Genomic DNA, 27246 nt, shown 5'->3' with positions numbered 1-27246 from the left:
GGGGAGGGGTGGGAAATTCCCGGTTTTGGGGAATTTTTTGGGGGAATTTTTTGGGAATTTTTAGGAGGATTTTTTTGGGGGGATTTTGGGGTTTTTTGGGGGGATGGGGGAGGGGCTGGGATCTCAAATTTTGGAGGGAATTTTTTGGGAAATTTTGGGGGAATTTTGGGGATACCGGAGGGGGGGGGGAGGGTTGAGGGGTGGGGGAGGGGTGGGAAATTCCCAATTTTGGGGGAATTTTTTGGGTTTAATTCTTAAATTTTTGGGGGCATTTTTTGGGGGTGGGGGAGGGGCCGGGGTCCCCAAACTTTGGAGGAATTTTGGGGAAATTTTGGGAATTCTGAAGGGGCTTTTTTTTTAGGGGTGGGGGAGGGGTGGAAAATTCTCTTTTCCCCCGAAATTTTGGGGGAAAATTTCATTTTATTTTTTTGGAATTTTTTTGTTTTTCGGGGATTTTTTTTGGGGGGGGGTGGGGGAGGGGCGTGTCTCCCACATTTTTAGGGAATTTTTTGGGGGAATTTTGGGAGAGTTTTGAGGGAATTTTGGGAATCCTGGAGAGGTTTTTTTAGGCGTGGGGGACGGCTGGGAAATTCCCTTTTTTTTTTAATTTTTGGGGGATTTTTGGGTGTTTTTTTTGTTTTAATTTTTGGGGGGTTTTTGGGAGGATATTTTAGGGGTCGGGGAGGGGACCGGAATACCAAATTTTGGGGGAAATTTTGGGATTTTTTTAGGGTGGGGAAGGGGCAGAGAAATCCCCATTTTGGGGGCCTTTTTTTTAATTTCAATTTTTGTGGGTTTTTTTTTTTCTTTTTTTTTTTTGGGGGGGGCGGGGTATATTTTAGGGGTGGGGGTGGGGTCGGGGAATCCCTAAAATATTTTTGGGGAAAATTTCCTCAATTCCGGGTGTGGGAAGGGGCAGAAATTTCCCCCTTTTTTTTCGGTTTTTTTTCCGGTTTTTTTTTTTTCTTTTTTCTCTTTTTTTTTTTTCCGCGTTTTTTCCCAAATTTTTTGGGGTGTTGGGGGCGGAGTCTCGGGGCGGGGGGGGAGGGGCTCGGGGGGCCCCCCCCGGGTTTATTTTGGGGGGGTGGGGGTGGGGGAGGGGTCCCCGATCCTCACCTGGGAGCGGCGGCGGCGCTAGGACCGGGCTGGGGGCGGGGCTTCCGGGGAGGGACCGGCGCTGATTGGCTGGGACGGGACTGAGCTGAGGGAGCGACTTCCGGGTAGGGACCGGCGCTGATTGGCTGAGCCGGGACTGGACTGGGGGAGCGACTTCCGGGGAGGGACCGGCGCTGATTGGCTGAGCCGGGACTGAGCTGGGGGCGCGACTTCCGGGTAGGGATCGGCGCTGATTGGCTGAGCCGGAACTGGGCTGGGGGAGCGACTTCCGGGGAGGGATCGGCGCTGATTGGTTGACCTGGGACCCGGGAATAGGCCCTGATTGGCTGGAGATGGAAAAGGGGGCGGGGCCGAGGCGCTTCCGTGTTCGGAGCGCCACAAAAGGGGGTGGGGGAGGGGATGGGGTTTTTTGGGGCATTTTGGGATTTTTGGGGGGTTTTTTTTTGTTATTTTGGGGACGTTTTGGAGTCTTTTGGGGCGAGTTTTGTTGTTTTTTAGGTTCTTTTTTATTTTTGCGGCGTTTTGGGCTTTTTTTGCGGAGATTTTGGGTTTTTCGGGGGACATTTCTGGTTTTTGGGAGGCGTTTTTTGTTTGTTTCGGCGGTTTGGGACATTTTTTAATTTTTAGTGGGGGCTTAGGGGTTTTTTGGGGGGGATTTTGGGGATTTTTGGGGAGCGGTTTGGGTTTTGGGGATGGTTTGGGATTTTTTCGGGTTTTTTTCGTGGATAATTTGGGTTTATTTCGGGTTTTTTGGTTGTTTTTAAGTCGTTTTGGGGGAATTTTGGGCTTATTTTTCTGGAGGGATTTGATTTTTTTGGGGGCAGTTTTGACGTTCTTTGGGAAATTTTGGGGGTTTTTGGGGGGAATTCGGTTTTTATGGGAAATTTTCTATTTTTGGGGGGCAGTTTTCCCTTTTTTTTTTGGGGAAGATTTTTAATTTTTGAGCTGATTTGGGATTTTTTTGAGGGGATTTTGCATTTTTTCAGCGCCTCCCGAGGATCCCGTTTGTGACAATTTGGGATTTTTTTTTGGGAAACCCCAAAATGCCATTTTTTCAGCGGGGTCACCCCCAAATTTCTTTGAGGACCCCCCCAAAAAAAAAAACCCAAACCCGAGGCGGGGTCTCTGCAGATCCGTCACCGTTTTATTGCCCAAAACCCCCCAAAATCCCCCAAAATCCCCCCAAAATGCCCCAAAATCGGGGGCCCCATTGGTTTTTAGGGGGGGCTCCCCCCAATTTCGGGGTCCCGGGGGGGTTCGGGCTCAGCCCAGGCCTCGGGGTCCCCCCAATTGTCTGGGGGGATCCCCAAAATATTGGGGGGCGTCCCTGAAATTTCGGGGCTTGGTGACGTCATGGGGGTCCCCGAATTTTCGGGGGGGGTCCCCAAATTTTCGGGGGTCCCCAAATTTCCTGGGTTTCTTGTGGGTCCGGGGGTCCCCAAATTTTCAGGGGTCCCCAAAATTTCTGGGTCTCGTGTGGGTCCGGGGCTCCCCAAATTTCCGGGGCTCCCCAAATTTCCTGGGTTTCCTGTGGGTCCGGGGGTCCCCAAATTTTCAGGGTCTCGTGTGGGTCCAGGGGTCCCCAAATTTCCGGGGCTCCCCAAATTTTCGGGGGTCCCCAAATTTCCTGGGTTTCCTGTGGGTCCCGGGGTCCCCAAATTTTCCGGGCTCCCCAAATTTCCGGGGCTCCCCAAATTTCCGGGCATTTCGGAGCTCCCAGACCCATTTAGGTGCCCCCAGCCGCCCCCAAAGTCGGGGTCCCCCCCAGTTTCGGGGTCCCCCCCCCCGAGCTCGGGGTCCCCCCCAGTTTCGGGGTCCCCCCCGGCGGACTCGGGGTCCCCCTGTTGCTCCTCCCTCTCCTCGTCCCGGGGGTCCGGGGGGGCCTCGGCGAACAAAACCTCGCGGGCGACCCCCGAGATCCAGCGCTCGTGGGGGGGCACCCAGGTGAACCTGGGGGGGCCCCGCCCACTCGGGGGGGCGGCCACGCCCACCAGGAACCACAGCCCCCGCTCCTCGCAGGCCAGGGGGGAGCCCAGGAATTCCTCCTTTTGGAACCCCCCCCAAAAAAAACAGGGAAAAAAGGAATTAATTTGGGGTTCGTTCGGGTCCTGAAATGCCCAAAAAATGGACACAAAGTAGAAAAAAGACCTGCAAAAAACCCACCCTGAAATGCATCGAAATTGCCCCAAAAATCGACCCCAAAATGGCCCCAAAATACAAAAAAAACCCCAAAAAACCCCACCCTGAAATGCATCGAAATTGTCCCAGAAATCAACCCCAAAATGGCCCCAAAATACAAAAAAAAACCCCAAAAAAACCCACCCTGAAATGCATCAAAATTGCCCCAAAAATCGACCCCAAAATGGCCCCAAAATACAAAAAAAAAACCCAAAAAAACCCACCCTGAAATGCATCAAAATTGCCCCAAAAATCGACCCCAAAATGGCCCCAAAATACAAAAACAACCCCAAAACCAAAAAACCAACCCACCCTAAAATACACCAAAATTGCCCCAAAATCAACCCCAAAACGGCTCCAAAATAAAGCCAAAACCCCCCCGAAAATGGTCTGAAAATTCCCCCAAAATTGCCCCAAAAATCAACCCCAAAATGGCCCCAAAATCAAGCCAAAACCACCTCCAAAATGGTCCCAAATTTCCCCCAAAATATCCTAAAAATTGCCCCAATAATGGCCACAAAATCACCCAAAAATAGCCCCAAAATCAACTCCAGAACTGCCCCAAAATCAACCCCAAATCCAGCCCAAAATACCCCAAAACTCGCCTCAAAATAACCCCAAAATGGCCCCAAAGCAGCCCTGAAATGCCCCAAAAAACGCCCAAAAATTAACCCCAAATTGGCCCCAAAATCCCACAAAATAGCCCCAAAATCAACCCCAGAAAAGGCCCCAAAATACCCCAAAATCCACCCTGAAATACCCCAAAAATCAGCTCCAAAACCGGCCCCAAAATAACCCAAAAAATGCTCCAGAATCAACCCCTAAATATCCCCAAAAGGGCCCCAAAAATGGCCCCAAATTACCCCAAAAATTGCCCCAAAATATCCCCAAATCAACCCCAGAAAGGGCCCCAAAAATGCCCCAAAATAACCCAAAATTCACCCCAAAAATGGCCCCAAAATCAGCCCCCAAATTAGCCCCAAAAATGGTCCCAAAATACCCCAAATTTCCCCCAAAATCCCCCAATATTCCCCCCTAAAAGCCCTCAAAATTGCCCCAATTTCCCCAGAAATTTCCTCAAAATTCCTTCAATTAAAAAAAAAAAATTTCCCCCAAAATTTTCCCTAAAATCCCAAAATTTCCCCCAAATTCTCCAAGTTTCCCCCCAATCTTTTCCCCAAATTGTCCCAAAATTTTCCACAAAATTCCCCTCAAAATCCCTCAAATCCTCCCCGAAATTCCCCCCCAAAATTTCCCGAATTTTTCCTCAAATTTTCCCAAAATTTTCCCCAAAATTTTCCCAAAATTTTCCCAAAATCCCCGTTTTTCCCCCCAGATTTCCCACCTGTCCCCCGTGGGTGCCGTTGATGCAGAAACTCTCGGGGTTTTTGGGGCCGTTTCCGTCGTTTTCGGGATTTTGGGGGCAGCGCTCGGGGCTCACCTGGGCCGGGCGGAGCCGGGCGGGGTCCCCGGGGTCTAAAAAGGGATCCGGGGTGCCAAAAAGTGATCCAGGGGTGCCAAAAAGGGATCCAGGGGTGCCCCAGGTGTGCCAAAAAGTGATCCAGGTGTGCCCAGGTGTGCCCCAGGTGTGTCCAAGTGTACCCAGGTGTGCCCCAGGTGTGCCCAGGTGTGTCCAAAAGTGATCCAGAGTGCCAAAAAGTGATCCAGGGGTGCCCAGGTGTGCCAAAAAGTGATCCAGGCGTGCCCCAGGCGTGCCTAAATGTGATCCGGGGTGCCAAAAAGTGATCCGGAGGTGCCAAAAAGTGATCCAGGTGTACCCAGGTGTGCTAAAAAGTGATCCAGATGTGCCCAAATGTGATCCAGGTGTGCCCAAGTGTGATCCAGGGTGCCCAAAAGTGATCCAAGTGTGTCCCAGGTGTGCCAAAAAGTGATCCAGTTGTGCCCTAGGTGTATCTCAGGTGTGCCCAAAAGTGATCCATGTGTGCTAAAAAGTGATCCAGGTGTGTTAAAAAGTGATCCAGGTGTGCCCCAGTTGTGCTAAAAAGTGATCCGGGGTGCCAAAAAGTGATCCAGGTGTGCCCAAATGTGATCCAGGGTGCCAAAAAGTGATCCAGGTGTGCCCCAGGTGTGCCCAAATGTGATCCGGGGTGCCAAATAATGAACCAGGTGTGCCCAGGTAAGCCCCAGGTGTGCCCAAAAGTGATCCAAGGGTGCCCCAGGTGTATCTCAGGTGTGCCCAAAAGTGATCCGGGGTGCTAAAAAGTGATCCAGGTGTGCCCCAGGTGTGCCCAGGTGAGCCCCAGGTGTGCTAAAAAGTGATCCAGGTGTGCCCAAAAGTGATCCGAGGTGCCAAAAAGTGATCCAGAGTGCCAAAAAGTGATCCAGGTGTGCTCAGCTGTATCTCAGGGGTGCCCAAAAGTGATCCAGGTGTGCCCCATGTGTGCCCCAGGTCTGCCCAAACGTGATGCAGGTGTGCCAAAAAGTCATCCCAGGGTGCCAAAAAGTGATCCAGCTGTGCCCTAGGTGTGCCCAGGTGAGCCCCAGGTGTGCCCAAAAGCAATCCAGGTGTGCCCTAGGTGTGCCCAGGTGTGCTAAAAAGTGATCCAGAGGTGCCCAAATGTGATCCAGAGGTGCCAAAAAGTGATCCAGGTGTGCCCAGGTGAGCCCCAGGTGTGCCCAAAAGTGATCCAAGGGTGCCAAAAAGTGATCCAGATGTGCCCAGGTGTGCCCCAGGTGTGCCCAAAAGTGATCCACGGTGCCAAAAAGTGATCCAGATGTGCCCCAGGTGTGCCAAAAAGTGATCCAGGTGTGCCCCAGGTGAGCCCCAGGTGTATCTCAGGTGTGCCCAAAAGTGATCCTGGTGTGCCCAGGTGCCCGGTGGGCGTGGCCAGGTGTGCCCAGGTGCATTGTGGGTGCCCCCAGGTGTGCCCAAAAGTGATCCAGAGGTGCCAAAAGGGGATCCAGGTGTGCCCAGGTGTGCCCCGGTGTATCCCAGGTACCACCCGGGTGTGCCCAGGGGTGCCCAAAAGTGATCCAGGTGTGCCCAGGTCCATGGTGGGCGTGGCCAGTTGCCCGCTGGGCGTGGCCAGGCGTGCCCAGGTGCATTGTGGGTGCCCCCCAGGTTAACGGCGGGCGTGGCCAGGCCCACAGTGTGGGCGTGTCCCAGCCCAGCCCCGCCCCCTCACCTGGCAGCAGGGCCCAGCAGGTTCCCCGGTAGGCGGTGGGCGTGGCCGGGCGCAGGGTGGGCGTGGCCAGGTGGTCCCGGTAGGGGGCGCAGAGCGGCCGCAGGTGCGGCCCCCAGGTGGGCGAGGGGCGGAGCTGCAGCAGCGCCAGGTCCGGCCCCGCCCCCTCAGGCCCCGCCCCCGCAAAGGCCCCGTGGAGGTGGAGGCGGGAACCGCGGGGGGCGGGGCCTATGGAGGGGGCGGGGCTTGGAGGGGTGGAGTCAGAGGGGGAGGGGCCAGGATGGGAGGGGCTTGAAGGGGAAGGGGAGGGGCCTGAGGTAGTGGGACCGGGATGGGCGGGGTCTGAAGGGGAAGGGGAGGGGCCTGAATGCGAGGGGCTGTCGGGGTGGGAGGAGCCTGAGAGGGCGGGGCCAGAATGGGAGTGGTCAGGATGGGAAGGGGAGGGGCCAGATGGGAAGAGGGAGGAGCCAACCAAGGGGGAGGGGCCGGGGGAGGGGTCAGAATTGGAGGGGGAGGGGCCTGATGGAGAGGGGGAGGGGCCTGATGGAGAGGGGGAGGGGCCTGAATCAGAAGGGGAGGAGTCAGAATGGGAAGGGGAGGGGCCTGAAGGACAGGGGGAGAGGCCTGATGGAGAGGGGGCGGGGCTTCCAAGCTCCGCCCCCCAGAGCTCCGCCTCCCAGGCCTCGGGGTCCTGAGCCCTGCGGGGGAAAAATGGGGAAAAAAATTTGGGGAAAATTTGGGGATTTTTGGGGTGGTTACATCATTAATTATCGTTAATGAATATTAATTAATGCTAATTTAGTCTAATCACTCACCTGATCAAGCGAATGTTGGAATAATTTCCGTTAATTTGGGGATTTCACGTTAATTCCAGTTTAATCCCCATTAATAAATATTAATTACCACTAATAAATATAAATTACCGCTATTAATTACCACTAATAAATATTAATTACCGCTAATTAATAAATGGCTCGCCCGGGGAAGCAGCCGGGGCCTGAATTTTGGGTTAATTAGGGTTAATTAGGGTTAATTTGGGTTAATTTTGTGCAATTTTGTGCAATTTTTTCAACATTTCGTGTTAATTCCAGGATAATTCCCATTATTAAATATTGATGCACATTAATTAACGCTAATTATGCCTAATTAATTAATGACTCGCCCCAGGAAGCAGCCGGGAGGTGAATTTTGGGTTAATTAGGGTTAATTAGGGTTAATTTGGGTTAATTTGGGTTAATTTCATGCAATTTTTTCTACATTGCGCGTTAATTCCAGGATAACTCCCATAGATAACAATCAATAACAATCAATTAACGCTAATTAGTGATTAATTAATTAAATGACTCACCCCAGGAAGCAGCCGGGGGGTTAATTAGGGTTAATTTGGGTTAATTTAATGCAATTTTTTCAACATTTCGTGTTAATTCCAGGATAACTCCCATTAATAAACACTGATACGTATCAATTAAGGCTAATTAACGAGTAATTAATTAATTAAGTGACTCACCCCAGGAAGCAGCTGGGGGGTGAATTTTGGGTTAATTTGGGTTAATTTGGGTTAATTTCGTGCAATTTTTTCAACATTTCATGTTAATTCCAGGATAACTCCCATTAATAAACACTGACACACGTTAATTAACGCTAATTAACGAGTAATTAATGAATTAAGTGACTCACCCCAGGAAGCAGCCGGGAGGTGAATTTTGGGTTAATTTGGGTTAATTTCATGCAATTTTTTCAACATTTCGTGTTAATTCCAGGATAACTCCCATAGACAACGATCAGTGACTATCAATTAACACTAATTAATGAATAATTAATGAATTAATGACTCACCCCAGGAAGCAGCTGGCGGCGGTGAGGACCCAGCCCCCCCCCAGCAGGGCCCCCCCGCAGCGCCGCCCCTCCCCCCCCCGCAGGGAGACCCCCCAGGGCCAGCGCGGGGGCGGGGGGAGGGGCACGGGGGGACCCCCCATGGAGCCGCAGCCTGGGGAGAGGGGGAGGGGCCACAGTCAGGGGGCGGGGCCGGGAATGGGGGGCGGGGTTAGGGATGGGGGGTGGGGTCAGGAGTGGGGGCAGAGTCAGGAATGGGGGGCGGGGTCAGAAATGAGGGGGTGGGGTCAGGAATGAGGGGCGGGGTCAATGTGGGAGGGGCAAGGTCAGGAATGGGGGTGGGGTCAATGGGGGCGGGGTCAGGAAGGAGGCGGTGGGATCAGAAATGGGGGCGTGGTCAGGAATGGGGAGGGCGGGGTCAGGAATGGGGGCGGGGTCAATGGGGAGGGGCAGGGTCAGGAATGGGGGGCGGGATCAGGATGGGGGTGGGGTTAGGGATGGGGCGGGGACAATGGGGGAGGGGCCAGAGTCAGGGGGCGGGGCCAGAACCGGGGGGCGGGGTTAGGGATGGGGGCGGGGCCAGATTCAGGGGGCGGGGCCGGGAATGGGGGCGGGGTTACGGATGAGTGGGTGGGGTTAGGAATGGGGGGGCGGGGTTAGGAATGGGGGGCAGGGTCAGGAATGAGGGGATGCAGTCACAAATGGGCGGGGTCAGGAATGAGGGGGTGGGGTTAGGGATGGGGCGGGGCCATAATGAGAAGAGAGGGGTCAAGGAGGGAGGGGTGGGGTCAGAATTGGGGGCGTGGTCAAGGTTTGAGGCGGGGTCAGAATGAAGGGGTGGGGTCAGATTGAGGGGGAGGGGTCAGATTTTGGGGCGGGGTGGGGTCAGATTTGTGGGCGTGGTCAAAGGGGGCGGTGCCATAAATGAGAGGGCGGGGTCAGAATACGGGAGGGGTCAATGGGGGATGGGGCGTGGTCAAAATGAGGGGGCGTGGTCAGAAATGAAAGGGCGGAGTCAGAAACGAGGGGGCGGGGTCAATGGGAGGGGCGGGGTCAATGGGAGGGGCGGGGTCCGATTTGTGGGAGGGGCGGGGTCATAGTGGGGGGCGGAGTTAAAATTTGGGGTGGGGTCAGAATTTGGGGTGGGGGAGGGGAAGGGGCAGAACTTGGGGGAAAATTTGGGGATTTTGGGGGGGAATTTTTGGGGGATTTTTTTGGAGTTTTTTGGGGCCGGGTTTGGGGCAGGATTTCAGGCTGGTTTTGAGGGATTTTTCAGATTTTTAAGGCATTTTGGGGCATTTTTTAGAGGATTTTTGGGGGGCTTTTAAGGGATTTTCTTTTTTCATTTTTGGGGGAATTTGGGGGGGTTTTTGGGGATTTTAGGGAGGGGTTTGGGGCAGGATTTTTGGGCGGCTTTGATGGAATTTTAATGGGATTTTTACGGGGATTTCTTGGGATTTTAGGGAGGGGTTTGGGGCAGGATTTTGGGGCGGTTTTGAGCGGATTTTATGGGATTTTTTCCGGGATTTTGGCGGGATTTTTTGGGGGATTTTTTTGGGGGGAATTTTTGGGGGATTTTTTTGCGATTTTAAAGGATTTTTGGGGGATTTTTAAGGGATTTTTTTAGGTATTTTGGAGAGGCGTTTGGGGCAGGATTTTGGGGCTGTTGTGAGCGGATTTTATGGGATTTTTTGAGGGGATTTTTGGGGAATTTTGGAGGGATTTTTTGGGGATTTTTTCTGGATTTTTTGGGGGGATTTTTGGGTATTTCAGGGAAGGGTTTGGGGCAGGATTTTGGGGCAGTTTTTAGCGATTTTGGGGCAGGTTTTAGGGATTTTTTGGGGTATTTTTTTGGGGTGAATTCCGGGGATTTGGGGAGGGGTCTCACCGTAGCAGACCCCAACCTCCATCCCTGGTTTAGGGGGGAATTTGGGGGAATTTTGGGGGATTTTGGGGGAATTTCGAGGGATTTTGGGGCAGTTTTTAGGGATTTTTATGGGGATTTTTATGGGATTTTTATGGGGATTTTTTTGGGGTGAATTTCGGGGATTTGGGGAGGGGTCTCACTGTAGCAGATCCCGACCTCCATCCCCGGTTTAGGGGGATTTTGGGGCAGGATTTTGGGGCAGTTTGGAGGGATTTTGGGGCAGTTTCGAGGGATTTTGGGGCCGTTTTTAGGGATTTTTATGGGGATTTTTTGGGGGATTTTTATGGGGATTTTTATGGGGATTTTTTTGGGGTGAATTTCTGGGATTTGGGGAGGGGTCTCACCGTAGCAGATCCCGACCTCCATCCCCGGTTTAGGGGGGGATTTTGGGGGAATTTTGGGGGAATTTTGGGGTTTTTAGGGATTTTTATGGGGATTTTTATGGGGATTTTTATGGGGATTTTTGGGGGAGTTTCAGGGATTTGGGGAGGGGTCTCACCATAGCAGATCCCGACCTCCATCCCCGGTTTATGGGGGGATTTTGGGGCAGGATTTTGGGGGAATTTCGAGGGATTTTGGGGCAGTTTTTAGGGATTTTTATGGGGATTTTTATGGGGATTTTTATGGGGATTTTTTTGGGGTGAATTCCGGGGATTTGGGGAGGGGTCTCACCGTAGCAGATCCCGACCTCCATCCCCGGTTTAGGGGGATTTTGGGGCAGGATTTTGGGGCAGTTTGGAGGGATTTTGGGGCAGTTTCGAGGGATTTTGGGGCCGTTTTTAGGGATTTTTATGGGGATTTTTTGGGGGATTTTTATGGGGATTTTTATGGGGATTTTTTTGGGGTGAATTTCAGGAATTTGGGGAGGGGTCTCACCGTAGCAGATCCCGACCTCCATCCCCGGTTTAGGGGGGGATTTTGGGGGAATTTTGGGGTTTTTAGGGATTTTTATGGGGATTTTTATGGGGATTTTTATGGGGATTTTTATGGGGATTTTTTTGGGGTGAATTCCGGGGATTTGGGGAGGGGTCTCACCGTAGCAGATCCCGACCTCCATCCCCGGTTTATGGGGGGATTTTGGGGCAGGATTTTGGGGGAATTTCGAGGGATTTTGGGGCAGTTTTTAGGGATTTTTATGGGGATTTTTATGGGGATTTTTTTGGGGTGAATTTCCGGGATTTTGGGGAGGGGTCTCACCGTAGCAGATGCCGACCTCCATCCCCGGTTTAGGGGGGGATTTTGGGGCTGGATTTTGGGGCCATTTTTAGGGATTTTGGGGGAATTTCAAGGGATTTTGGGGCAGTTTTTAGGGATTTTTATGGGGATTTTTATGGGGATTTTTATGGGGATTTTTTGGGGTGAATTCCGGGGATTTGGGGAGGGGTCTCACCATAGCAGATCCCGACCTCCATCCCCAGTTTAGGGGGATTTTGGGGCAGGATTTTGGGGGAATTTCGAGGGATTTTGGGGCAGTTTTTAGGGATTTTTATGGGGATTTTTATGGGGATTTTTTGGGGTGAATTTCGGGGATTTGGGGAGGGGTCTCACCGTAGCAGATCCCGACCTCCATCCCCGGTTTAGGGGGATTTTGGGGCAGGATTTTGGGGCAGTTTCGAGGGATTTTGGGGCCGTTTTTAGGGATTTTTATGGGGATTTTTATGGGGATTTTTTTGGGGTGAATTCCGGGCATTTGGGGAGGGGTCTCACCGTAGCAGATGCCGACCTCGGCCGCGGGGTCCGGGGGGGGTCCCGGGGGCTCTCTGAGGAAGGCGCTGGGGGGGAGGCGCCGCTGCAGCCACCGCGAGTGGGCCCCGCCCAGGGCCGTGGCCAGGGCGGGGCCGTTGGGGCGGGCGCAGCCCAGGGCGAAGCTCAGGACCCCGAACTGCACCCAGCGCCCCCCCGGGAACCCCCCGCAGGTAACGGCGCCCCCCGAGTCCGCCTGGAGGGGCAAAAAAAGGGGGAAAAGAGGGGAAAAAAAATGCAAAAAACCGCGTGGAAATAGCACAGAAAATGGCGGAGATATTAAAAAAAACCATGAGAAAGAGGCAAAAAAACAGCGCTGAGAAATGTCCCAAAATATCCCCAAAATGTCGCCAAAAATATCACCAAAATGTCCCCGAAATATCCCTAAAAATATCCCTAAAATAACCCCAAAACATCCCCAAAATATCCCCAAAACATCCCCAAAATATCCCCAAAATATTTCCAAAATATCCCCAAACTATCTCCCAAAAAATCCTAAAAATATCCCCAAAATGTCCCCAAAATATCCCCAAAACGTCCCCAAAAATATCCCCAAAATATCCCCAAAACGTCCCCAAAAATATCCCCAAAACGTCTCCAAAAATATCCCTAAAATATCCCCAAAACATCCCCAAAATATCCCCAAACTATCTCCCAAAAAATCCTAAAAATATCTCCAAAATGTCCCCAAAATATCCCTAAAATATCCCCAAAATGTTCCTGAAATATCCCTAAAAATATCCCCAAAATAACCCCAAAACGTCCTCAAAATGTCCCCAAAATATCCCCAAAAGGTCCCCAAAAATATCCCCAAAATATCCCCAAAATGTGCTCAAAATATCCCCAAAACGACCCCCAAAAAATCCTAAAAATATCCCCAAAATGTCCCCAAAATATCCCCAAACTATATCCAAAAAATCCAAAAAAATCCCAAAAAAATCCAAAAAAATCGTCCAAATCCAAAACGTCCCTAAAATATCCTAAAAAAATCCTAAAAATGTCCCCAAAACATCCCCAAAACATCCCCAAAATATCCCTAAAATATCCCTAAAATATCCCCAAAAAAATCCTAAAAACTTCCCCAAAATGCTCCCAAAATATCCCCAAACTATATCCAAAAAATCCAAAAAAATCCCAAAAAAATCCAAAAAAATCCCCCAAAAATTCAAAAAAAAAATCCCCAAAAATTAAAAAAAAAATCCCCCAAAATCCCCAAAAATCCCAATTTAACCCTTTAAATCCCACCCGAGACCCCTCCCCATTTTACCTGGCAGGTCCTGGACGCCCCCAGACCCATTTGAACCCCTAAAATCCCAATTTAACCTCCCAAAACCCCCAAAAAATCCAAAAAAATTCGAAAAAAATTCAAAAAAAATCCCCAAAAAATCGAAAAAAATTTTTAAAAAAATCCCAAAAAAATCCCCCAAAAAATCCCCAAAAAATCCCCAAAAATCCCCAAAAAAATCCCAATTTCACCCCCCCCTCGAAGCCCCCTCCCCATTTTACCTGGCAGGTCCTGGACGCCCCCAGACCCATTTGAACCTCCGCAAACCCCCAAAAACCCCCCAAAAATCACAAAAAATTCGAAAAAAATTCAAAAAAAATCCCCAAAATTCCCAATTTAATCCCTCAAATCCCACCCGAGACCCCTCCCCAAATTCCCTGGCAGGTCCTGGACGCCCCCAGACCCATTTGAACCTCCCGCAACCCCCAAAAAACACCCAAAAAACCCAAAAAAAATCACAAAAAATTCGAAAAAAATCCTAAAAAATCCCAAAAAATCCTCACTTAACCCCTCAAATCCCACCCGAGACCCCTCCCCAAATTCCCTGACAGGTCCTGGATGCCCCCAGACCCATTTGAACCTCGCGAAACCCCCAAAAAACACCCAAAAAATCCAAAAAAATTCGAAAAAATTTTTAAAAAAATCCAAAAAAATTCGAAAAAAATTCGAAAAAAATCCTAAAAATTCAAAAAAAATCCAAAAAAAATCCCAAAAAAACCCCCAAAAAATCCCAATTTCCCCCCCCCCTCGAAGCCCCCTCCCCACTTTACCTGGCAGGCGCCGCGGCCGCCCCGGGCCCCCCCCCGCGCAGAGCATCCCGGGACCCCCAGATCCGCCCCAAAAATCCCAAAAAAATCCCAAAATTCCCAATTTAACCCCTCAAACCCACCCGAGACCCCTCCCCAAATCCCCTGGCAGGTCCTGGCTGCCCCCAGACCCATTTGAACCCCTAAAATCCCCATTTTAACCTCCCAAAACCCCCAAAAAAATCCAAAAAAATTCGAAAAAAATTCGAAAAAAATCCCAAAAAAATCCAAAAAAAATCCCCAAAAAATCCCAATTTCCCCCCCCCTCGAAGCCCCCTCCCCACTTTACCTGGCAGGCGCCGCGGCCGCCCCGGGCCCCCCCCGCGCAGAGCATCCCGGGACCCCCAGATCCGCCCCAAAAATCCCAAAAAAATCCCAAAATTCCCAATTTAACCCCTCAAACCCACCCGAGACCCCTCCCCAAATCCCCTGGCAGGTCCTGGCTGCCCCCAGACCCATTTGAACCCCTAAAATCCCCATTTTAACCTCCCAAAACCCCCAAAAAACACCCAAAAAATTCAAAAAAAATCGAAAAAAATCGAAAAAAATTCAAAAAAAATCCCAAAAAAATCCCAAAAAATCCCAAAAAAATCCCCAAAAAATCCTCAATTTCCCCCCCCCTCGAAGCCCCCTCCCCACTTTACCTGGCAGGCGCCGCGGCCTCCCCGGGCCCCCCCCCGCGCAGAGCATCCCGGGACCCCCAGATCCGCCCCAAAAATCCCAAAAAAATCCCAAAATTCCCAATTTAACCCCTCAAACCCACCCGAGACCCCTCCCCAAATCCCCTGGCAGGTCCTGGCTGCCCCCAGACCCATTTGAACCTCCCGAATCCCCCAAAAAACACCCAAAAAATCCAAAAAAATTCGAAAAAAATTCGAAAAAAATCCCAAAAAAATCCCAAAAAATCCCAAAAAAATCCCAAAAAATCCCCAAAAATCCCCAATTTCCCCCCCCCCTCGAAGCCCCCTCCCCACTTTACCTGGCAGGCGCCGCGGCCGCCCCGGGCCCCCCCCGCGCAGAGCATCCCGGGCCGGGCGGGCCGGGCCAGGTGGCGGCGGCCCAGGTGCGAATGGAGGCAGTTACAGGTGAGGGGCGAGAGCAGCGGCAGCTCCGCCTCCTGCAGCGGGGAACCCGCGGGCAGCGACACTGGGGAGGGGCAAAGGGAGCCCTGAGACCCCTCCCCAAATTGGGGGAGACCCCGCCCCAAATTGGGGGAGGAATCGCCCCGAAAATCCGGTGAGAAACGGTGAAAAATGGGGTGAGAAAGGGTAAAAAAATGGGGTGAGAGAGGCCAAAAACTGGGGAGAGGGAGCCCGGGAAGTCCTGAGACCCCTCCCCAAAAAACCCCGAGACCCCTCCCCAAATTGGGGTGAGACCACTCCCCAAATTGGGGGAGAAATCCCCAAAAAATTGAGTGAGAAACCCTAAAAAAATGGGGTAAGAAAGGCCAAAATCGGGGGCTTGGAGACCCCAAAAATTGGGATGAGGGACCCTAAAAATGGGTGAGACCCCTCCCCAAATTGGGGTGAGACCCCTCCCAAAATTGGGGGAGGAATCCCCCCGAAAATCCGGTGAGAAACGGTAAAAAACTGAGTGAGAAACGCTAAAAAATTGGGGTGAGAGAGGCCAAAATCGGGGCCTGAGAGACCCCAAAAATTGGGATGAGGGACCCTAAAATTGGGTGAGACCCCTCCCCAAATTTGGGCCAGACCCCTCCCCAAATTGGGGGAGGAATCGGCCCGAAAATCCGGTGAGAAACGGTGAAAAATGGGGTGAGAAACGCTAAAAAAATGGGGTGAGAGAGGCCAAAAACTGGGGAGAAGGAGCCTGAAATTGGGGTCAGACCCCTCCTCAAATTGGGGCCAGACCCCTCCCCAAATTGGGGGAGAAATCCCCCCAAAAATCCAGTGAGAAACGGTAAAAAATGGAGTGAGAAACGCTAAAAAATTGGGGTGAGAGAGGCCAAAATCGGGGCCTGAGAGACCCCAAAAATTGGGATGAGGGACCCTAAAATTGGGTGAGACCCCTCCCCAAATTTGGGCCAGACCCCTCCCCAAATTGGGGGAGGAATCGCCCCGAAAATCCGGTGAGAAACGGTGAAAAATGGGGTGAGAAAGGGTAAAAAAATGGGGTGAGAGAGGCCAAAATTGGGGAGAGGGAGCCCGGGAAGTCCTGAGACCCCTCCCCAAAAAACCCCGAGACCCCTCCCCAAATTGGGGTGAGACCACTCCCCAAATTGGGGGAGAAATCCCCAAAAAATTGAGTGAGAAACCCTAAAAAAATGGGGTAAGAAAGGCCAAAATCGGGGGCTTGGAGACCCCAAAAATTGGGATGAGGGACCCTAAAAATGGGTGAGACCCCTCCCCAAATTGGGGTGAGACCCCTCCCAAAATTGGGGGAGGAATCCCCCCGAAAATCCGGTGAGAAATCCCCAAAAAACTGAGTGAGAAACCCTAAAAAATTGGGGTGAGAGAGGCCAAAATCGGGGGTTTTGGGGTCAGTTTTGGGGTGAATTTTGGTTTGTTTTTTTTTGTGATTTTTTGGGGGTGAAATTTGGGGTTTTCTGGTGTTTTGGGGTGAATTTTGGGGTTTTTGGCACTGGTCACTCCCTGTTTTTGGCCAGCAGGGAACATTGGATATTTGTACCATTTTGGGGTGAATTTTGGGGTGAATTTTGGGGTTTTTAGGACTTTTCAGTCACCGTTTTCGGCAGGGAACATTGGATATTTTTTACCATTTTTGGGGTGAATTTTGGCATTTTTAGGACTGGTCACTCACCGTTTTTGGCCAGCAGGGAACATTGGACATTTGTACCATTTTTGAGGTCAATTTTGGGTTGAATTTGAGCATTTTTGGGGTTTTTGGCAGTGGTCACTCCCCGTTTTTGGCCAGCAGGGACCATTGGATATTTGTACCATTTTTGGGGTGAATTTTGGGGTAAATTTGGGCGTTTTTGGGGTTTTTGGCACTCACCATTTTCAGCCACGTGCCCCCACCCGCTGACCCAGCAGGGACCATTGGACATTTTGGGGTAAATTTTGGGGTAAATTTTGGGGTAAATTTTGGGGTTTTTAGCAGTGGTCACTCACCATTCTGGGCCACGTGCCCCCACCCGCTGACCCAGCAGGGACCATGGGATATTTTGGGGTAAATTTTACCATTTTTAGGAGTGGTCACTCACCATTCTCAGCCACGTGCCCCCACCCGCTGACCCAGCAGGGACCATGGGATATTTTGGGGTGAATTTTGGGGTAAATTTGGGCATTTTTGGGGTTTTTGGCACTCACCATTCTTGGCCACGTGTCCCCACCCGCTGACCCAGCAGGGACCATGGGATATTTTGGGGTAAATTTTACCATTTTTGGGGTTTTTGGCAGTGGTCACTCACCATTTTCAGCCACGTGTCCCCACCCGCTGACCCAGCAGGGACCATTGGACATTTTGGGGTCAATTTTGGGGTGAATTTTGGGGTTTTTGGCACTCACCATTCTCAGCCACATGACCCCACCCGCTGACCCAGCAGGGACCATGGGATATTATCACCATTTTTGGGGTAAATTTTGGGGTTTTTAGCAGTGGTCACTCACCATTTTCGGCCACGTGCCCCCACCCGCTGACCCAGCAGGGACCATTGGATATTTTGGGGTGAATTTTGGGGTAAATTCCTCCATTTTTGGGGTTTTTGGCACTCACCATTTTCAGCCACGTGCCCCCACCCGCTGACCCAGCAGGGACCATGGGATATTTTGGGGTGAATTTTGGGGTAAATTCCTCCATTTTTGGGGTTTTTGGCACTCACCATTCTCGGCCACGTGCCCCCACCCGCTGACCCAGCAGGGACCATTGGACATTTGTACCATTTTTGGGGTGAATTTTGGGGTTTTTAGCAGTGGTCACTCACCATTTTCGGCCACGTGTCCCCACCCGCTGACCCAGCAGGGACCATGGGATATTATCACCATTTTTGGGGTAAATTTTGGGGTTTATTGGCACTCACCATTTTCGGCCACGTGCCCCCACCCGCTGACCCAGCAGGGACCATGGGATATTTTGGGGTCAATTTTGGGGTGAATTTTACCATTTTTAGGAGTGGTCACTCACCATTTTCGGCCACGTGTCCCCACCCGCTGACCCAGCAGGGACCATGGGATATTTGTACCATTTTTGGGGTGAATTTTACCATTTTTAGGAGTGGTCACTCACCATTTTCGGCCACGTGTCCCCACCCGCTGACCCAGCAGGGACCATGGGATATTTTGGGGTAAATTTTACCATTTTTAGGAGTGGTCACTCACCATTTTCGGCCACGTGCCCCCACCCGCTGACCCAGCAGGGACCATGGGATATTTTGGGGTGAATTTTGGGGTTTTTAGCAGTGGTCACTCACCATTTTCAGCCACATGTCCCCACCCGCTGACCCAGCAGCTGCGGCCGAAGGGCGGCCGGAGGTGGGGGAGGGGCAGGCAGACGGGGCCCACGCGGGGTCCGAGCGTGGCCGGAGGCCGGAGCCGCACCAGGGCCAGGTCGTGACCCCCCCGGACGCCCCGGAAGCGCTCGTGGACAACGAGCTCGGCCACGGCCACCTCCTGGCCAGGGTCAGCGTCGGGGTCACTGCTGGGGTCAGTGCTGGGGTCACTGCTGGGGACATTCGAGTGGTCACTCTGGTGGTCACTCCTGTGGTCACCCTCGTGTCCATCCCTGTGGTCATCCCCATTGTCCATCCCTGTGGTCACTCTGGTGGTCACTGCTGTGGTCACCCTCGTGTCCATCCCTGTGGTCACTCTGGTGGTCACTGCTGTGGTCACCCTCATGTCCATCCCTGTGGTCACTCTCGGGGTCAGCCCTGGGGACATTCGAGTGGTCACTCTGGTGGTCACTCCTGTGGTCACTCTCATGTCCATCCCTGTGGTCACTCTTGTGGTCACCCTCATGTCCATCCCTGTGGTCATTCTTGTGTCCATCCCTGTGGTCACTCTCGGGGTCAGCCCTGGGGACATTCAAGTGGTCACTCTGGTGGTCACTCCTGCGGACAGTACTGGGGTCATCTATAGGGTCACCCTCATGTCCATCCCTGTGGTCATTCTCGTGTCCATTCCTGTGGTCACTCTGGTGGTCAGCCCTGGGGTCACTCTTGGGGTCAGCTCTGGGGACATTCAAGTGGTCACTCTGGTGGTCACTCCTGTGGTCACCCTCGTGTCCATCCCTGTGGTCACTCTCGGGGTCAGCCCTGGGGACAATCGAGTGGTCACTCTGGTGGTCACTGCTGTGGTCAGTCCTGTGGTCATCTTTAGGGTCACCCTCATGTCCATCCCTGTGGTCATTCTCGTGTCCATCCCTGTGGTCATCCCAGTAGTCACTTCTGTGGTCACTCCTGTGTCCATCCCTGTGGTCACTCCTGTGTCCATCCCTGTGGTCAGCCCTGTGGTCATTCTGGTGGTCACTGTCATGGTCACTCCCATGGTCACTCTTGTGGTCATTCTCATGTCCATCCCTGTGGTCACTCTCGTGGTCACTCTCGGGGTCAGCCCTGGGGACATTCGAGTGGTCATTCTGGTGGTCACTCCTGTGGTCACTCTGGTGGTCACTCCTGTGGGCTGTACTGGGGTCATTTTTGGGGTCATTTTTGGGGTCATCCCTGTGGTCACTCCTGTGGTCACTCTCGTGTCCATCCCTGTGGTCACTCTTGTGGCCACTCTCATGGTCCTATGGTCATCCCTGGGAGCCACATTGGGGTCAGTCCTGTGGTCACTCCTGTGTCCATCCCAGTGGTCACCCTCATGTCCATCCCTGTGGTCACTCCTGTGTCCATCCCTGTGGTCACTCTCGGGGTCAGCCCTGGGGACATTCGAGTGGTCACTCCTGTGGTCACTCCTGTGGGCTGTATTGGGGTCATTTTTGGGGTCAGCCCTGTGGTCACTCTCATGTCCATCTCAGCGTTCAGTCTCTTGTCCATCCCTGTGGTCACTCTTGTGGTCACTCTGGGACCCATTGGAGTGGTCAGTGGGGTGGTCAGTGCTGTGGTCAGTGCTGTGGTCACTCCCATGGTCACTCCTGTGTCCATCCCTGTGGTCCCTCAGGTGGTCACTCCTGTGGTCATCCCTGTGTCAGCCTTGTGGTCACTCCCGTGGTCACTGCTGTGGTCACTCTGGGATCCATTGGGGTGGTCACTCAGGTGGGTCAGTGGGGTGCTCAGTGCTGTGGTCACTCCTGTGTCCATCCCTGTGGTCACTCCTGTGTCCATACCAGTGGTAACTCCTGTGGTCAGTGGGGTGGTCAGTGCTGTGGTCACTCAGGTGGTCAGTGGGGTGGTCACTCTGGGACCTATTGGAGTGGTCACTCGTGTGGTCAGTGGGGTGGTCAGTGCTGTGGTCAGTGGTGTGGTCAGTGCTGTGGTCACTCCTGTGTCCATCCCTGTGGTCACTCCTGTGGTCATCCTTAGGGTCACCCTCATTGTCCCTCCCTGTGGTCACTCCCGTGTCCATACCTGTGTCCATCACAGTGGTCACTCCCGTGGTCACTCCGGGACCCATTGCAGTGGTCACTCAGGTGGTCAATGGAGTGGTCAGTGCTGTGGTCACTCAGGTGGTCACTCCGGGACCCATTGGAGTGGTCAGTGCTGTGGTCACTCCCGTGGTCACTGCCGTGGTCAGTGCTGTGGTCACTCTCGTGGTCACTCTCGTGGTCACTCTGCAGCCGCAGCCGGCCCAGCACCGCTCGCCACTCGGACAGAGGAGCCCGGAGACCCCCGGGCCTGAGGGACCCAAAACCCACGGGAATTGCCCCAAAACCATAAAACCATCAAAAAATGGTCCCAAACCACCCAAAATCAGCGACATTCACCCCAAAATTCACCCCAAGGCTCCCAAATCCCCTCACAAGGCTCCTAACTCCCCTGGGCTCACCCCTGCAGGCAGCGCGCCGCCGTCAGCACCCACTGGGGGCTCCCCAGGAACCCCAAAAGGCTCCCAAACCCCCATAAATGACCCCAAATGCCCATAAATGACCCCATAAATCCCATTACAATGCTCCCAAACCCCCTGGGCTCACCCCCTGAAGCAATGCGCCGCTGTCAGCACCCACTGGGGGCTCCCCAAATCCCCATAAATCCCCCCAAAAGGCTCCCAAATCCCCATTAAATGACCCCAATGTTCCTAACTCCCCTGGGCTCACCCTTTGAAGCAATGCGCCGCCGTCAGCACCCACTGAGGGCTCCCCAAACCCCCATAAATGACCCCAAATCCCCTCAGGCTCACCCCTTGAAGCAATGCGCCACCGTCAGCACCCACTGGGACCCCAAAAGGCTCCCAAATCCCCTCCCAAAGGCTCCTAAACCCCTCGGGCTCACCCTTTGAAGCAATGCGCCGCTGTCAGCACCCATTCCGGTGTCACCAGGGACCCCAAATGCCCATAAAGGACCCCAAGTGACCCCAAAAGGCTCCCAAACCCCTCAGGCTCACCCCTTGAAGCAATGCGCCGCGGTCAGCACCCACTGGGGGCTCCCCAAATCCCCATAAATGACCCCAAAAGGCTCCCAAACCCCCTCCCAAAGGCTCCTAAACCCCCTGGGCTCACCCTTTGAAGCAATGCGCGGCTGTCAGCACCCACTGGGGGCTCACCAGGGACCCCAAATGACCCCAAATCCCCCATAAATCCCCCCAAAAGGCTCCTAACTCCCCTAGGCTCACCCTTTGAAGCAATGCGCCGCCGTCAGCACCCACTCGGCCGTCACCAGGGAGCCCAAATCCCATTCCAATGTTCCCAAATCCCCTCTCCATGTTCCCAAATCCCCTAGGCTCACCCTTTGAAGCAATGCGCCGCGGTCAGCACCCACTGGGGGCTCACCAGGGACCCCAAAAGGCTCCCAAATCCCCTCTCCATGTTCCCAAACCCCCTAGGCTCACCCTTTGAAGCAATGCGCCGCGGTCAGCACCCACTCCGGGGTCACCAGGGACCCCAAATCCCCCATAAATGACCCCAAAAGGCTCCTAAACCCCCTGGGCTCACCCCTTGAAGCAATGCGCCGCGGTCAGCACCCACTGGGGGCTCCCCAAATCCCCATAAATCACCCCAAAAGGCTCCCAAACCCCCTCCCAAAGGCTCCCAAACCCCCTGGGCTCACCCCTTGAAGCAATGCGCCGCCGTCAGCACCCACTGGGGGCTCCCCAAATCCCATTCCAATGTTCCCAAATCCCCCATAAATGTTCCTAAACCCCTCAGGCTCACCCCTTGAAGCAATGCGCCGCGGTCAGCACCCACTCCGGGGACCCCAAATCCCCCATAAATGACCCCAAATCCCCATAAATCCCCCCAAAAGGCTCCTAAACCCCCTGGGCTCACCCTTTGAAGCAATGCGCCGCCGTCAGCACCCACTGGGACCCCAAATCCCCCATAAATGACCCCAAATCCCCTGGGCTCACCCCTTGAAGCAATGCGCCGCGGTCAGCACCCATTCCGGGCTCACCAGGGAGCCCCCGCAGCGGTGCCCCTCCCCCAGCCTCAGGCTGACCGCCCACGGCCACCGCCCCGCGCGCGCCGCCGCCCCGCCCACCACGCGGGCCCGGGAGCGCGAGCGGCCGCACTCGGACCCTGCGGGGGAGGGGAGGGAGAAAAAGGGGGAGAGGGGATTTAGGAACCGATACTGGGGGGGGACAGAGGGGGAGATTTCAGAGGGGTTTGGGGGGGTTAGGGAGCGTTTTTAGGGGGTTTAGGGGATTTAGGAACGGTTTGGGGGGGTTTAGGAGCATTTTTTCCGGTGGTTTAGGGGATTTAGGAACCTTTTCGAGGGATTTTGCGGGGGATTTGGGGGGTTTAGGAACCTTTTATTGGTGGCTTAGGGGGTTTAGGAACCTTTCAAAGGGATTTGGGGGGCTTTAGGAACTTTTTTTTGGCGGTTTAGGGGATTTAGGAACCTTTTTTGAGGGATTTAGGAACATTTTTTCGGTGGTTTAAGGGATTTAGGAACATTTTTGAGGGATTTTGGGGGGGTTTAGGAACCATTCTGGGGTGATTTCAGGGGATTTGGGGGGGGATTGGGGGGGTTTAGGAACCTTTTATGGGGGGTTTAAGAACATTTTTTTCAGTGGTTTAGGGGATTTAGGAACCTTTTTGAAGGATTTTGGGGGGTTTAGGAACCTTTTTGAGGGATTTAGGAACGTTTTTCCGGTGGTTTAGGGGGTTTAGGAACCTTTCTGAGGGATTTTTGGGGGAATTTGGGGGATTTAGGAACCTTTCTGGGGTGATTTCAGGGGATTTTGGGGGGATTTTGGGGGGTTTAGGAACATTTTTCCGGCAGTTTAGGGGATTTAGGAACCTTTCTGAGGGATTTGGGGGGGGATTTGGGGGGATTAGGAACTTTTTTTGGCGGTTTAGGGGGTTTAGGAGCCTTTCTGAGGGATTTTGGGGGGTTTAGGAACCTTTCTGGGGTGATCTGGGGGGTTTAGGAACCTTTCTGAGGGATTTTGGAGGGGGATTTGGGGGTTTAGGAGCCTTTTCGGGGGGTTTAGGAACATTTTTTTGGTGGTTTAGGGGATTTAGGAACCTTTCTGAGGGATTTTGGGGGGTTTAGGAACCTTTTTGGGGGATTTTGGGGGGTTTAGGAACCTTTTTGGGGCATTTAGGAACTTTTTTTTGGTGGTTTAGGGGATTTAGGAACCTTTTTGGGGGATTTTGGGGGTTTTAGGAACATTTTATGGGGGTTTAGGAACATTTTTTCAGTGGTTTAGGGGGTTTAGGAACCTTTCTGAGGGATTTTGGGGGCTTTAGGAACCTTTCTGGGGTGATTTCAGGGGGTTTTGGGGTGGATTTGGGGGATTTTTGGGTCTTTCACGGGGGATTTAGGGGCATTTTTAGGGGATTTAGGGGATTTTTAGGGGATTTGGGGGATTTGGGGGATTTAGGGGCTTTTCAGGGGGATTTTGGGGGATTTTTAGGGGATTTGGGGGATTTAGGGGCCTTTCAGGGGGGATTTTGGGGATTTTAGGGGATTTTTGGGCTGGATTTTGGTGGATTTGGGCTCATTGGGGGTGAATTTTGGGGCTTTTTTGGGTCCATTTTGGGGTTTTTGGGTGGATTTGGGGGAATTTGGGGGATTTCAGGGGGATTTTGGGGCATTTTTAGGGGATTTTGGGGTTTTTCAGGGGGGGATTTTTCGGGGATTTTTGGGCTGGATTTTGGTGAATTTTGGGGCTTTTTTGGGTCCATTTTGGGGTTTTTGGGGTGGATTTGGGGGTGGATTTGGGGTCTTTCAGGGGGGATTTGGGGGATTTTGGGGGATTTAGGGCATTTTTAGGGGATTTAGGAGATTTTGGGGTGGATTTTGGTGGATTTGGGGGTGGATTTTGGGGCCATTTTGGGGTTTTTTGGGCCCCTTTGGGCTCCATTTCCCATTTTTGGTTTCCGGGCGGTTTTGGGGCCCCTCCCCCACCCTGCCCCTCCCCCCCCCCCCCCAATTCCGCGGTTGCCAAAGCGGGGGTGGGGGAGGGGCGGTTTTGGGGTTCCCCAAATCCCAATTTTGGGGCTTTTTACCCCAATTTTTGGGGTTTTTAACCCCAATTTTGGGTTTTTTTACCAAAATGTTTGGGGTTTCCCCCCCATATTTGAGATTTTTTGCCATTTTTGGTCCCATTTTCCCATTTTCGGGGATTCTTATCCCAATTTTTGGAGCCATTTTCCCAAATTTTGGGGATTTTTTCCCCCCCATTTTGGGTTTTTTCCCCAATTTTTGGGGTTTTTTCCCCAAATTTTGATTTTTTTCCCAATTTTTTTGGGTCCTTTTCCCCATTTTTTCCCATTTTTACCCCAAATTTTTGGCTCATTTTCCCCATTTTTTGTTATTTTTCACCCCAATTTTTTGGGATTTTTTTCCCCCCATTTTCACCCCCCCTCATGAATATTCCACACCTCATTTGCATAACTCACATTCTGACTCCGCCTCCGCCTCGGCGCCGCTCACGGAACCTTTTGGGGAAAAATTGGGAAAATTTGTGGGAATTTGGGGAATTTTAGGAATTTTTTGGGGGAAATTTTGGGGGAATTTTGGGAAAATTTTGGGGAATTTTGGGGGGATTTTTTTTTTTAATTTTTGGGGATTTTGGGGCGATTTTGGGGCAATTTTTGGGGAAATCTGGGGGAAATTTTGGGGCAAATTTTGGGGGATTTTTGGTGGCATTTTGGGGAATTCTTGGGAGATTTTTTTTGTGAATTTTTGGAGATTTTTGGAGGAAATTTTGGGTGAATATTTAGTGAATTTGGGGGGAATTTTAGGTGATTTTTTTAGTGAATTTTGGGGGATTTTTTGGGGGGATTTTGAGGGGATTCGGGTCAATTTTGGGGGAATTTTTGGTGAATTTTTGGGGTTTTTTTTTCCCTTTATTTTTGAGGAATTTTCCCCCGCCCCTCCCCCACCGCCCCGGGCTCATTTTTGGGGTTTGTTTGGGGCCCCTCCCCCACCCCCCGGGTGATTTTTGGGGTTTTTTTGGGGCCGGTCCGACCGGTCCCGAGGCCCCGCCCCCGACGCCGGGGACCCCCCCGGGGCTCGGCCCCAAAATAACCCCAAAAAAATCCCCAAATAATCCCTAAAAAATCCCAAAATAATCCCCAAAATAATCCCCCAAAAAACCCCAAAATAATCCCCAAAATAATCCCAAAAAATCCCTAAAACAATCCCCCCAAAAAACCCAAAAAACCCCAAAATAACCCCCCAAAAAACCCCTAAAAATCCCCCAAAAACCCCAAAATCCCCCCCAAAACCCCAAAAAACCCCCCAAAAACCCCAAAATAATCCCCAAAATAACTCCCAAAATATTCCCCCCAAAAAATCCAAAAAACCCCCAAAATAATCCGCCAAAAAAACCCCAAAAAATCCCTAAAATAATCCCCCAAAAAACCCAAACAATCCCCAAAATAATCCCCCCAAAAAATCCCCAAAAAACCAAAAAAAATCCCCAAAATAATCCCCTAAACAACCCCAAAAACCCCCAAAATAATCCCTCAAAAAAACCCCAAAAATCCCCCCAAAACCCCAAAATAATCCCCCCAAAAAATCCCCAAAAAACCAAAAAAAATCCCCAAAATAATCCCCTAAACAACTCCAAAAACCCCCAAAATAATCCCCCAAAAAACTCCAAAAAATCCCCCCAAAAAATCCCCAGAAAACCCAAAAAAATCCCCCAAAAATCCCCAAAAATCCCCCCCAAAAGCCCAAAATAATCCCCCAAAAAACCCAAAATAATCCCCAAAAAAACCCGAAAAACCCCCCGAAAAAAATTTTAAAAAATCCCAAAATATCCCCAAAAAACCCCAAAATCCCCCCAAAAAACCCCAAAATTCCCCCTAAAAATCCCCTTAAAAACCCCCAAACCCCAAAAACCCCAAAATCCCCCAAAAAAACCCCAAAAAATCCCCAAAAAGCCCCAAATCCCCACTCACGGATGAGCAGCAGCAGCAGCAGCGGCGCCAGCGCTGTCGGGACCTGTCGCGACATGGGGGGAGGGGCGGGGGGAGGAGATTTGGGGCAATTTCGGGACTTTTTGGGATTTTTTTGGATTTTTGGGGGATTTTTTAGGAATTTTTTGGGGATTTTTTGGGGATTTTTTGGGAGTTTTTGGGGTCCCGGCCTCGGCCGCGACTTTTGGGGCGACTTTTGGGGCGCCCCAAGCCCCGCCCACCGCGCCTGACCACGCCCCTCGGAGGAAACCACGCCCCTTTATTTAAATTTAGAGCGGCCCCTGAGCCCTGTGGAAGCCACGCCCCTTTATTTAAATTTGCGGCGGCTCTGAGGAAACCGCCCCCCTTTATTTAAATTTGAAGGTCTCAGTGGAAGCCACGCCCATTTATTTAAATTTGGAGCGCCTACTCCGAAGCCACGCCCCTTTATTTAAATTTAAGCGTGGTCACGCCCACCTCGGGAGTGCGGCGGGAAATTTGGGGGGTTTTGGGGTGAATTTGGGGGTAAAATTTGGGAATTTTGGGGTCAAATTTGAAAGTTTGGGTGGGAAAAGGGGATTTTGAGTCCAAAATTGGGAAATTGGGGTGAAAAGGGGAATTTTAAAGAAAAAAATTGGAACTTTGGAAGCGAAAATTGGGAATTTTGGGGCAAAATAATTGAGGGTTTGGGATCAAAAAGGCGAATTTTCACCCAAAAATTGGGAATTTGGGGTGAAAATGGAAATTTAGGGGAAAAAGGGGCATTTTATCCCCAAAATTGTTTATTTGGGG

General features: G+C 51.9%; 2 protein-coding genes across 9 annotated transcripts; both read right to left on the bottom strand.

The window, feature by feature from the left end:
* Positions 1–2238: 2238 nt before the first annotated feature.
* Positions 2239–26714, bottom strand: LOC139586176 (polyserase-2-like). 8 transcript variants are annotated; one of them, XM_071419393.1, is made up of 11 exons: positions 26458–26714; positions 24949–24987; positions 22449–22617; positions 20516–20782; positions 18419–18669; positions 15011–15177; positions 11905–12136; positions 8274–8424; positions 6441–7135; positions 4640–4770; positions 2239–3161 (listed from the first exon to the last, which is right to left on the bottom strand). In XM_071419393.1, exons 1-11 carry the CDS (start codon positions 26510–26512, stop codon positions 2334–2336), a joined length of 2985 nt encoding a protein of 994 aa, XP_071275494.1. In that variant the 5' UTR covers positions 26513–26714; the 3' UTR covers positions 2239–2333. The 8 variants fall into 8 exon arrangements, with proteins under 8 accessions (XP_071275494.1, XP_071275490.1, XP_071275491.1 ...); XM_071419389.1 differs by lacking the exon at positions 26458–26714 and having other exon boundaries at positions 2239–2867; positions 2907–3161; positions 24949–25313; XM_071419390.1 differs by lacking the exon at positions 26458–26714 and having other exon boundaries at positions 6441–6977; positions 7062–7135; positions 24949–25312.
* Positions 15400–16989, bottom strand: LOC139586184 (uncharacterized). The gene is made up of 2 exons (XM_071419420.1): positions 16226–16989; positions 15400–16038 (listed from the first exon to the last, which is right to left on the bottom strand). Exons 1-2 carry the CDS (start codon positions 16678–16680, stop codon positions 15456–15458), a joined length of 1038 nt encoding a protein of 345 aa, XP_071275521.1. The 5' UTR covers positions 16681–16989; the 3' UTR covers positions 15400–15455.
* Positions 26715–27246: the final 532 nt, after the last annotated feature.

The sequence above is a fragment of the Agelaius tricolor genome, unplaced genomic scaffold (genome assembly GCF_023055355.1).
Source record: "Agelaius tricolor isolate 1412-34295 unplaced genomic scaffold, bAgeTri1.0.p SCAF_107, whole genome shotgun sequence".
In the NCBI taxonomy this organism is placed as follows: Eukaryota; Metazoa; Chordata; class Aves; order Passeriformes; family Icteridae; genus Agelaius; species Agelaius tricolor.
This window is presented reverse-complemented; position numbering and strand designations above follow the sequence as displayed.

Bases quoted from the DNA above. Each gene is read 5' to 3' on its own strand.
- LOC139586184 (XM_071419420.1), bottom strand. From the start codon at position 16,680: ATGGTACAAATATCCAATGTTCCCTGCTGGCCAAAAACAGGGAGTGAC. The intron at 16,039-16,225 runs GTTTTTTGGGGA...ACCCAATTTTAG, and splicing joins ATTTGGGGAGGGGTCTCGGG to GGTCCCTCATCCCAATTTTT.
- LOC139586176 (XM_071419385.1), bottom strand. From the start codon at position 25,198: ATGCCACCAAAAATCCCCCAAAATTTGCCCCAAAATTTCCCCCAGATT. The intron at 18,670-20,515 runs GTATGGACACGG...GAATGTCCCCAG, and splicing joins GACCACTGTGATGGACACAG to CAGTGACCCCAGCACTGACC. The intron at 4,771-6,440 runs GTGAGGGGGCGG...ATCCCTTTTTAG, and splicing joins CTGCTGGGCCCTGCTGCCAG to ACCCCGGGGACCCCGCCCGG.